At 40.8% G+C, this 11,858-nt stretch overlaps 1 protein-coding gene across 2 annotated transcripts; it reads right to left on the bottom strand.

Moving 5' to 3' along the window:
- Positions 1-938: 938 nt before the first annotated feature.
- On the bottom strand, positions 939-9,452 carry LOC139408474 (ribosome biogenesis protein NSA2 homolog). Of its 2 annotated transcripts, none has more exons than XM_071152410.1 (6): positions 9,271-9,440; positions 8,590-8,777; positions 8,228-8,378; positions 7,752-7,931; positions 4,685-4,877; positions 939-2,665 (listed from the first exon to the last, which is right to left on the bottom strand). In XM_071152410.1, exons 1-6 carry the CDS (start codon positions 9,271-9,273, stop codon positions 2,616-2,618), a joined length of 765 nt encoding a protein of 254 aa, XP_071008511.1. In that variant the 5' UTR covers positions 9,274-9,440; the 3' UTR covers positions 939-2,615. The 2 variants fall into 2 exon arrangements, with proteins under 2 accessions (XP_071008511.1, XP_071008510.1); XM_071152409.1 differs by lacking the exon at positions 939-2,665 and adding an exon at positions 3,896-4,258 and having other exon boundaries at positions 9,271-9,452.
- Between the last annotated feature and the right edge of the window lie 2,406 nt (positions 9,453-11,858).

Here is an 11,858-nt window from a genome sequence, read left to right as displayed (position 1 = left end):
TGGTGCTTTGGTGACAAAACGGATGGCACTGTGATAGACTGCATCCAATTTGTTGAGTAGGGTATTGGAGGCTATTTTGTAAATGACATCGCCAAAGTCGAGGATTGGTAGGATGGTCAGTTTTACAAGGGTATGTTTGGCAGCATGAGTGAAAGATGCTTTGTTTGCGAAATAGGAAGCCAATTCTAGATTTAACTTTGGATTGGAGATGTTTGATGTGGGTCTGGAAGGAGAGTTTACAGTCTAACCAGACACCTAGGTATTTGTAGTTGTCCACATATTCTAAGTCAGAAGGTTTGTACATTTACAGATCTATTTTAACTGTTACATTTCATGTTTTCATGGCTATTCTTACGATCCTAACAATTTACACATAGATTTTCTTACGATCCTAACATACGTTCAACCTTCCGGCAGTGGTGTAAAGTACTTAGTAATAATTTAATGTATTTTTAATTAAGTCATTTTTGGGGGTATCTGAACATTAATATTCATATTTTTAATTTGTTTTACTTCACTACATTCCTTTTAAGAAAATATCATACTTACTCCACACATTTTCCTTGACAAGCAAAAGTACTCATAACATTTTGAATGCTTAGCAGGACAGGAAAATGGTCCAATTCTCACACCAAACAGACCGTCCCCACTGCCTCTGACCTGGCGGACTCACTAAACACACATGCTTCACTTGTAAATTGTCTGAATGTTGGAGTGTGCCCCCGGCTATACGTAAATAAATACAAAATTTGAAATGATTTATACTTTTACTTTAGATCCTTAAGTGTATATTAAACCAAATACTTTTATACTTAAAAAAATAGTGGTAGGGTTGTAGAGAATCAAAGAACCATGAATGTAATAAGAAATCTTAAGTGCTGGCTTAAGCCCGGTACCAACCACTACAGAATGTCCGGTCAGAACAAGGATGCAGCGGATGTCCAGGTTAAGGGGAGTTTAATGGAAGACACACCTGACCACTCATGGTTCAGATAACTGAGAATCACGTCCAGTGAGAACGGACATTAAGTTAAGATGCATTCACAATAAACATCAGACATACAGGGATTCAATCCAAAGGAGGAAAAGTTCAACAGAAGGGCTAACTGTGGAAGTGCTCATCAGGATGGGGAAAGCATGTTTCTGACCACAAGGCATGCTGGGGTCATATACTAACTGAAGTCCTGGGAATCAAGTCCACTGACAGGCTGAAGGAGATGTGGTGATAAGTATTTGGTGTGACCTTGACCAATAAGACACTAACAAAAGTGGGGGTCATCTGAATGGGAGACTAAGCTGCCTGACTAGAACTAACCAGAAGGGATGGCTAGAATCAGCTTAGTCGCTAACAGACTTTGACTCAAATATAATTTTTCTGGGTTGCTATTATCACGAACATTGTAGACCAGACTGGATCTCCTTCAGCATAACAGCATATGTTGAACTTTTACTATCAGTGTGGTAACGTTTCTTTTGGGGGGGATTTTAGATTTATGAATTGTTGCAACTGGTTTTCTTAACATATCCTCCTTTGCAGTAAGTAAAGGGCTTATTCCTTGGCTACTTGCAATTTGTATTTATTATGGATCCCCATCCCCAAAGCAGCAGCTATTCTTCCTGGGGTCCAGCAAAATTGAGGCCGTTTATACAATTTTAAAAACATTACATTCACAGATTTCACAACACACTGTGTGCCCTCAGGCCTCTACTCCACCACTACCACATATCTACAGTACTAAATCCATGTGTATGTATAGTGCATATATTATTGTGTGTATGCATGTGTCTGTGCCAATGTGTGTTCCTTCACAGTCCCCAAGTCCAGAACAGACTATGGGAGGCACAGAGTACTACATAGAGCCATGACTACATGGAACTGTTCCACATCAAGTCATTGACGCAAGCAGTAAAATTAGATTTAAAACCTTATGGAACATTGGAGACTGTGAAGGAACACACAAGGTTTATAATCTAATTTTACTGCTTGCGTCAATGACTTGATGTGGAACAGTTCCATGTAGTCATGGCTCTATGTAGTACTCTGTGCCTCCCATAGTCTGTTCTGGACTTGGGGACTGTGAAGAGACCTGTGGCATGTCTTGTTGGGCATGCATGGGTGTCCGAACTGTGTGCCATTAGTTTAGACAGACCGCTCGGTACGTTCAACATGTCTTATAGATAAAAGTAGTGATTAAGTCAATTCTGTCCTCCACTTTCAGCCAGGAGAGATTGACATGCATATTATTAATATTAGCCCTGTGTACATCCAAGGGCCAGCCATGCTGCCCTGTTTTGAGCCAATTGCACTTTTCCTAAGTCCTTTTTTGTGGCACCTGAACAATAGTCAAGGTGCGACAAAACTAGGGCCTGCAGGACCTGCCTTGTTGATAGTGTTGTTAAGAAGGCAGAGCATCACTTTATTATAGACAGACTTCTCCCCATCTTAGCTACTACTGCATCAATGTTCTGCATCAATATCCTTGCCTGTGAAGCCCTTTTTGTGCAAAGCAATGATGACGGCACGTGTTTCCTTGCAGGTAACCATGGTTGGCGAGGAAGAACAATGATTCCAAGCACCACCCTCCTTTTTGAAGCTTCCAATCTGTTATTGGAACTCAATCAGCATGACCGTGATCTCCAGCCTTGTCCTCGTCAACACTCACACCTGTTTTAACGAGAGAATCACTGACATGTCAGCTGGTCCTTTTGTGGCAGGGCTGAAATGCAGTGGGAATGTGTTTTTGGGATTCAGTTCATTTGCATGGCCAAGAGGGACTTTGCAATTAATTGCAATTCATCTGATCACTCTTCATAACATTCTGGAGAAAATGTAAATTGCCCTCACACAAACTGAGGCAGCAGACTTTGTGAAAATGAATGTGTCATTCTCAAATTTTGGCCACAACTAAGTGACCTGTAGTGACTATTTTACTTAGCTGAAAGTCAGCTGTCAATAAGACGTTTAATCATACAAAATTAAGTTATTTCTGATCCCTTAATATTTACTGTGTTGCTCATCTCCATAGCAACACTGGAGGAGATAAAATAGTTCAGGTGGCCCTGGACTTCTGGAGAGCAGGGCAAGACAGAAATGGAGCTGAAGGATTTGGAAACACCGCTCTCCTTGTCCAACAACAAGCAGAGTAAGCCAGCTGTTCACTAACACTCTTTAGATGCACTGTTTTAACTCGTTCTCGTATTTAACAAATCATGCATTGAAAGATCAAGTTACACGTGTCTAATGTTAAGATTAGTCCCTTCTGTGTTTATAATCCTGGAATTAGAAAACAAGGTTTTTTAGACCTCAAATACAAAATTCCTTTTTTATTCTGTCCATCCTTGTTTATTTTCCCTAACCCGTCACATCTGATGTGTGGCATGGTTGAGATGGCTGCCAAGGGCCTGAAGCCCAACCAGGAAGTGGCTAACCAGTCGGCCAGAGAAATGATTTACTTCCCCAAAACAGAGAAGCTCTTCTCTGTAAAGGGCTGCAAGACCATCAGCAACAAGCTGGACCAATGCACAGCGTTGCAGTTAACAGCTGCAGAGTGAACGATCTACGAATCATAATGAGTAGTAATTTATGATGAAAGGTGATTTTGTAGGTCTGATAAATCGGTCTGTAGATGCCGACGGCAAAGAAAAAGGGAACATCTACCACCTACTCTTCTGTGGGGACTTTGGATGACCCTCAGGTATCCGGACATCAACGGGCTTGCCTGCTGTCAGACTTTTCTGAGGAGTGCAGGGGACTTGTATAGGCTGGCTTTCTCCCAACATCCTTTTTCACAAGCATTGCGCTTAATCAGTTTTGAAGGACCCCCCCTTCTCAGAGCGCAGTCACATATGAATCTTGTTGAGGCAATATGCAACCAAGAAAAACAAATGACAACTATTTGACCAACACTTTTAGTCACAGTCCAGAATTTAGTTACGAGACACCTTGTTGCAAAATATGCCATCTGATGTTCTCCATCATACGGTTTAACCACAGATGTCTGTTATTCCATGCCAGACCCAACTCTGGCTGTATGTTACAGGCCCGTCTGTATAGAGGAGCGGTTTCCTGGACACAGATTAAGCCTATTCCTGGACTATTAAACAAGGTCAATGGAGAGTCTCCATAAATGCTTTAGTCCAGTACTAGGCTTAATCTGTGTCTAGGAAAACGTCCCATAGAGTTCTTCATTTTACACCAGCAGTACAGCATTAATGCAGCCGTCGTTCTCTGGGTTATTTGTCACCTGGGCGTATTTACCTGGGGAAGAAGAGACATTTTAATCCCTACATTTCAGAAATTTAATTACACTGAGATTGCATGCAGTTTTATATTAGTGTTGTCAGGAGTGAGATCAATCTAATATATTGCCATCACTCCCTATTCTTTACTTTGGCCACACCCGTCTTATCAGACATTTCTGCACTTTTAATAAAAGTATACATCCTCCTGTAGCAATACCGGACTACACCAACCCCCACAATTCTGCAGCCCTCTGGTTAAATAAATAACATATAGGGCCGGGTTCCCAGACAGTCTAAGCTTAGTCGTGGACTAAGCATGTTTAATGGAGAATCTCCATGGAAAGTGCTTTTTAGTCCAGAACTAGGCTTAAATTGGTGTCTGGGAAACCGGCCCATATTGATCCAGATAAATATCCATGTGAGAGGACAGGAGCTGACTCACCCCAGATGACCTTTCCCCCCTGCGTTACCAGGCCTAACTCGCTAACGTTGACCTCTACCACGGTTCCCTTGGTGATGACCCCCAGGGTGGTGTAGAGGGGTGACGAGGGGTTCTTCTTCACACCCAGGATGGGAAGACAGAATGTGGCCTTCAGCTCCGGGTGGGTCACATGGGCCTTTTTGAAGCGTAGACCCTGAAGAGAGGAAAGGGCAGAGGCGGGTGGGACATTTTATTTCAGGGTTTTTTGCCTCTTAACTAGGAACATCATTGAAAGAAGTGGAAAAACCTGTTCAACACTGAGCCCACTGGAGGAAGTTTGCCAATGGTTCCCAAAGAGCAAAAAGGTTTAAGTCAATTTAAGTTGTTTTACGTCATTTAGTTGAATGCATTGGTTGTAACTAAGTTGCTCTAGACTGATACATTTGTAAAATGTAGTCGCTCACACAGTGATGAGGGTGCTAACACGTCAAAGTTTCAAACACTGCAACTAACTGAGAAAGGCGTCAACATGCCAAATACTGTATATTAGAGAATATACACATTAGGGCTGGGGGACATTTTCAAATTAATTCTCTGTTTGCGTGATATTCCTAAATGCATGTATCGCATAATTTAGTTTTGTATTTATATCCACTTGTTCTCATGTCTTTTTGGTCTTGTCTTGTTCGCTCTGTCTGTGCACCTTTCCATTCACACCAGAGATCTGTATATAATGACGAGATGCTCATGTCTCCGTCCTAACAATTATTCTGACATTTCACATTCTCAAAAGAAAGTGGTGGGCCTAACTGACATAAGACAGGGAATTTTTTACTAGGATTAAATGTCAGCAATTGTGAAAAACTGAGTTTAAATATCGTTGGCTAAGGTGTATGTAAACTTCTGACTTCAACTGTATGTATGTATGTATGTATGTATGTATGTATGTATGTATGTATATATATATATATATATATATATTACATTTTGAAAAAAGAGGTTGACCGATTATGATTTTAACGCCGATACCGATACTGATTATTGGAGGACAAAAAAAAGCCGATTCCGATTAATCGGCCAATTTATTTAAAAATAAATATATAAATATATATATATCATACACACACACACACATTTTTGTAATAATGACAATTGCAACAATACTCAATGAACACTTATTTTAACTTAATACACGGCTCAAAAAAATAAAGGGAACACTTAAACAACACAATGTAACTCCAAGTCAATCACACTTCCGTGAAATCAAACTGTCCACTTAGGAAGCAACACTGATTGACAATAAATTTCACATGCTGTTGTGCAAATGGAATAGACAACAGGTGGAAATTATAGGCAATTAGCAAGACACCTCCAATAAAGGAGTGGTTCTGAAGGTGGTGACCACGCTGGCGGTGCTTTCACTCTAGTGGTAGCATGAGACAGAGTCTACAACCCACACAAGTGGCTCAGGTAGTGCAGCTCATCCAGGATGGCACATCAATGCGAGCTGTGGCAAGAAGGTTTGCTGTGTCTGTCAGCGTAGTGTCCAGAGCATGGAGGCGCTACCAGAAGACAGGCCAGTACATCAGGAGACGTGGAGGAGGCCGTAGGAGGGCAACAACCCAGCAGCAGGACCGCTACCTCCGCCTTTGTGCAAAGAGGAGCACTGCCAGAGCCCTGCAAAATGACCTCCAGCAGGCCACAAATGTGCATGTGTCTGCTCAAACAGTCAGAAACAGACTCCATGAGGGTGGAATGAGGGCCCGACGTCCACAGATGGGGGTTGTGCTTACAGCCAAACACCGTGCAGGACGTTTGTCATTTGCCAGAGAACACCAAGATTGGCAAATTCACCACTGGCGCCCTGTGCTCTTCACAGATGAAAGCAGGTTCACACTGAACACATGTGACAGACGTGACAGAGTCTGGAGACGCCGTGGAGAACGTTCTGCTGCCTGCAACATCCTCCAGCATGTCCGGTTTGGCGGTGGGTCAGTCATGGTGTGGGGTGGCATTTCTTTGGGGGGCCGCACAGCCATCCATGTGCTCACCAGAGGTAGCCTGACTGCCATTAGGTACCGAGAGTCAGGGTACATGCGACAGTTTGGGCCGCCTGGCTCGTTGCAAACTAATTTGCCAGATTTTTACATATTTATGACATAACATTAAAGGTTGTGCAATGTAACAGCAATATTTAGACTTATGGATGCCACCTGTTAGATAAAATACGGAACGGTTTCGTATTTCACTGAAAGAATAAACATTTTTGTTTTCGAAATGATAGTTTCCGGATTTGAACATATTAATGACCTAAGGCTCATATTTCTGTGTGTTATTATATTATAATTAAGTCTCTGACTGAGCTGTGGAAAGCAGCAGCAGGCTCGTAAGCATTCATTCAAACAGCACTTTCCTGCATTTGCCAGCAGCTCTTCGCTGTGCTTCAAGCATTGCACTGTTTATGACTTCAAGCCTATCAACTCCCGAGATTAGGCTGGCAATACTAAAGTACCTATTAGAACATCCAATAGTCAAAGGTATATGAAATACAAATGGTATAGAGGGAAATAGTCCTATAATTCCTATTACTACAACCTAAAACTTCTTACCTGGGAATATTGAAGACTCATGTTAAAAGGAACCACCAGCTTTCATATGTTCTCATGTTCTGAGCAAGGAACTTAAACGTTAGCTTTCTTACATAGCACATATTGCACTTTTACTTTCTTCTCCAACACTGTTTTGTCATTATTTAAACCAAATTGAACATGTTTCATTATTTATTTGAGACTAAATTGATTTTATTGATGTATTATGTTAAGTTAAAATAAGTGTTCATTGTTCATTCAGTATTGTTGTAATTGTCATTATTACAAATATGTATATATTTAAAAATAACATTTAAAAAACGTCTGATTAATCGGTATCTGCTTTTTGTGGTCCTCCAATAATGGGTATCGGCGTTAAAATAATAATCGGTCGACCTCTAATATATACACACACACACAATAAATATATATTATACACACACACACACACATATATACACACACAGTATGCTAGTGAGTAATGGTGCCATCCTCCTTACCATGGGTCTGATGAAGCGTTCATATTTGGGAGGCTTGCGGGTGAAGTTGTCACCTACAAAGCACACTTTGGTCACCATCCTCTTCCAGGCCTTCTTCTGCCTCTTGCCTGTACGGATTACTTTGAGCACCTCAGTCTCCCCCTGGGCCCGAACCTTGGGCAGGGGCACCTCCCATTTACCCTACAGGGAGAAACAGAATATCCGATCAGAGAGCATTTCAGGACACCTTTAAGAACCTGTTTTCAACTAAACTGGCTTGGGCTTTGCACACTTTCATTGAAAGTGCATTTAAGTTAAGGACTAGGCTTAATATGGGATTGCTGGAAACCAATCCATACAGTTTTATGTTGACATTTGAAACAATGTCAGCTAGGTATTGTTCCCTTTTATACAAGATAATCTGTCCAGACATACACTGTCTTCGGTGAGACATGATGAAAACACAAACAAGAAAAAGAAAGGCATCGAATACTCACAGCCTTCTCCTTCCTCTTCTGTTTGATCATGTTGGAGAGGATCTTGGCGCGTGACTGTCCCTCTCTGTCCAGCAAGTAGGCTGGTACTGCTCCCTCAGGCGTCTTGTCGTCGTTCTTCTGCTTGGTCTTCCTCTGTTCGTGCATTTTGAGGCTGTGGTGAGACAGGTTGTGGTACATAGCTGTCAACAAACAGCAGCAATGGCAAATCAAAGGAAACATTTGTTTGCCCACGCTACAGACAGCTATATTGGTCCATTAATACAGGACTAGTAAAGGCCCAGTGCACTACTTTCAAAAAAATGTTATTCTGATTTTTCAAAGGGTGCTGCAGCATGGTAGTGTACGACTGACTATATACTCACGTCTTCTTCATCTGGATCTTCTCAGAGTGCCTCTGTTTGTGGTAGAGTTTGGCCTTCAGACCAATCATCTTCCTGGCTTTATGTGAGCGCTCATGGGCCTCACGGCTCTCCTTCTTCCTCTTCCTCTCCTGATGGTCCAGGCGCTGGCCATGGCGCTTGCGATGTAACTCAATGTGTTCGTTCTGGGGCTGGGGTAAGAGGCAAAGAAGGATTACAATTCGACTTCTTTTTAAAAGGGTTAGGGCTTTCTGAATGTGTGTTAAGTAAACAAACATCACAAATAATGAATTATTTCTGAATATATAAATATCGGCTTACTTGGCTTAAGCATCCTCAAAATATTTTTGGAATGATGACCATTAAAGTAACTTGGTTAGCTAATTGCGGATTGATTAGCGTTAGCTACTTGAGGTAAGGCAAGATCAAAACAATTCAGTCCAGCGGGCCTATTCCTATAGTATGTTTCATTGTAATTTCAAATGGTATTAACTATTGTGCATCGGATTTGCAAATATGTATCTGAAACATGCCGTGGTTTTATATCTAGAGCAGTTCGACCAACAAAACACATTTGAGACACTGTCGTCAGGTGTCTGCCACATGTTAGCTAGGCAGCTAGCTAACTTTGCATGCTAACACATTTTCCCATCAAATGTTATACGTGAAACGTGGATATCTTACCATTTTGTGTCTTGAATGTTACGTGTTCGGGTACAATACTTATTTGATTTAATTGGTTGTTTCAAATGTGTTTTTCTTTCGTCGTTTTGACTTAAGGCTTGGGTCTTTGGTGTTTATTTTCCCCGAAGCCAGAATTTTAGAGGAAGTACGTGACTGGAGTGTCCTCAAACAAATTCCGGAATGAAACCTGGTGCGAGGGTTCAGGAACTGTCCCGTTGCACACTATAAACTGTATGTACTAAATTGACGAGTTACCTATAAATTACTAATACAATTTTAAAAATCTAGCCAGTTTGAATACTCATTACACTTGGCTTTTTAAAATGTAAAACCGAAAGAGAAATTCTGATGGGAATGCTGCTTGGGGATGTATTTTGAAGGTTGCTTTCATGAGGAAAGTGTGAGGAAAATTAGGAAAATGTGGATAGATTTCTTATACTTGGATCATTGAGATATGAATACATTACTGTTTTTGATTATTGTTATCATGAAAAATTATTGTCAGGCATTTAAATAATTTGTTTAGCTTATTTGACAGCCAGTTCAAGGCCAACAGTAGGTACTAAGTTTAGAGTTGAGCAGGGGCGAAACTACCATCAAGGCAAAGAATCTTTGAAGAATCTCAAATATTTTTTTTATTGGTTTAACACCGTTTTAGTTACATGATTCGATGTGTTATTTCATAGTTGATGTCTTCACTATTGTTCTACAATGTAGACAATAGTAATATTAAAGAAAACCTTTGAATGAGTAGGTGTAAACAAACTTTTGACTGGTACTGTAGATATAAAACACTGTGTTTAATCAAATAAACTAGGCTATATGTACTGAACTTGTCTGATCCTTTAAGCAGGCTGTTTGATTAAATAATTATGACACAAAATACTCAAGAGGGAGCCAAAGATCAAGCCTAACCAGAAGAAGAAAAAATAACAGTTTGATGCTCCTCCCGCTGCTGCTGGCCTTCACAGATTTTGCCATTATGCTCCTGAAGTTGCCTGTAATAGGCTACACCAGAAAGTCAGCAACCTTTATCATTTGGAGTGCCAATTTATCTTACACATTTTACCAATCTGAGTGCCAGTTGTGATTTGCATATATTTGTGGAACAGTTTCATCTAGTATCTCAATCATTATCTGTGGTTAATCTACATTCTAAATCTAAATTAAAATGATACAAATTTAAAAGTAACTTGCCATTGCCAACTATGTAAAAATTGCCTACATAAACACAAAACATAAAAACATTGTAGCCAGCAGGTAGAAAATATCCTGATAAAAATAAATATTCTATTAATCACATTGGCTACCCATGACCTGTCTTTAACAAACTTGAAATATTGTATCAACAATCAACTGTATTGCCTGAAACTTGCTCTACCAATCATGAAACTATTAAAATATATATATTTTTAATTTAACCGTTATTTAACTAGGCAAGTCAGTTAAGAACAAATTCTTACGATGACAGACTGCCAAAAGGCCTCCTGCAGGGTTGGGGGCTGTGATTAAAAATACATTAAATATAGGACAAAATACACATCATGATAAAAAAGAGACAACACTACATAAGAGACCTAAGACAACAACATAGCATGGTAGCAACACAACATGGTAGCAGCACAACGTCGTAGCAGCACAAAACAGGGTAAACACAGACAACAGCACAAAGGGCAAGAAGGTAGAGACAACAATACATCATGCAAAGCAGCCACAACTGTCAGTAAGAGTGTCCATGATTGAGTTTTTGAATGAAGAGATTGAGATAAAACTGTCCAGTTTGTGTGTTTGTTGCAGCTCGTTCCAGTCGCTAGCTGCAGCGAACTGAAAAGACCAGCGACCCAGGGATCTGTGTGCTTTGTGGACCTTTAACAGAATGTGACTGGCAGAATGGGTGCTGTATGTGGATGATGAGGGCTGCAGAAGATATCTCAGATAGGTAGAAGTGACGCCTAAGAGGATTTTTATAAATAAGCAACAACCAGTGGGTCTTGCGACGGGTATACAGAGATGACCAGTTCACAGAAGTTTATAGAGTGCAGTGATGTGTCCTATAAGGAGCATTGGTGGCAAATCTGATGGCCGAATGGTAAAGAACATCTAGCCGCTCGAGAGCATCCTTACCTGCCAATCTATAAATTACATCTCCATAATCTAGCATGGGTAGGATAGTCATCTGAATCAGGAATAGTTTGGCAGCTGGGGTGAAAGAGGAGCGCTTACGATAGAGGAAACCAAGTCTAGATTTAACTTTAGCCTGCAGCTTTGATATGTGCTGAGAGAAGGACAGTGTACCTTCTAGGCATACTTCTAGCCATACGTACTTGTATGAGAAGACTACCTCAAGCTCTAAACCCTCAGAGGTAATAATCACACCTGTTGGGAGAGGGGCATTCTTCTTACCAAACCACATGACCTTTGTTTCGAAGGGGTTCAGAACAAGGTTAAGGGCAGAGAATGCTTGTTGGACACTAAGAAAGCTTTGTTGTAGAGCGTTTAACACAAAATCCAGGGAGGGGCCAGTTGAGTATAAGAATAAGATTCTGTGCCCTCAGTTTCCAATGCCAGTTACCTCAGGACAAACACAG

Source organism: Oncorhynchus clarkii, chromosome 5 (genome assembly GCF_045791955.1).
Source record: "Oncorhynchus clarkii lewisi isolate Uvic-CL-2024 chromosome 5, UVic_Ocla_1.0, whole genome shotgun sequence".
NCBI classification, from domain to species: Eukaryota; Metazoa; Chordata; class Actinopteri; order Salmoniformes; family Salmonidae; genus Oncorhynchus; species Oncorhynchus clarkii.
Note: the sequence above shows the minus strand (reverse complement) of the source record. Positions and strands in the feature narration are given on the sequence as shown.

Coding starts and splice junctions, on each gene's coding strand:
- LOC139408474 (XM_071152409.1), bottom strand. Junction 7,932..8,227: donor AGAAGAGGAAGGAGAAGGCT/GTGAGTATTCGA, acceptor TTCTCCCTGTAG/GGTAAATGGGAGGTGCCCCT. Junction 4,259..4,684: donor GGGGGGAAAGGTCATCTGGG/GTGAGTCAGCTC, acceptor CTTCTTCCCCAG/GTAAATACGCCCAGGTGACA.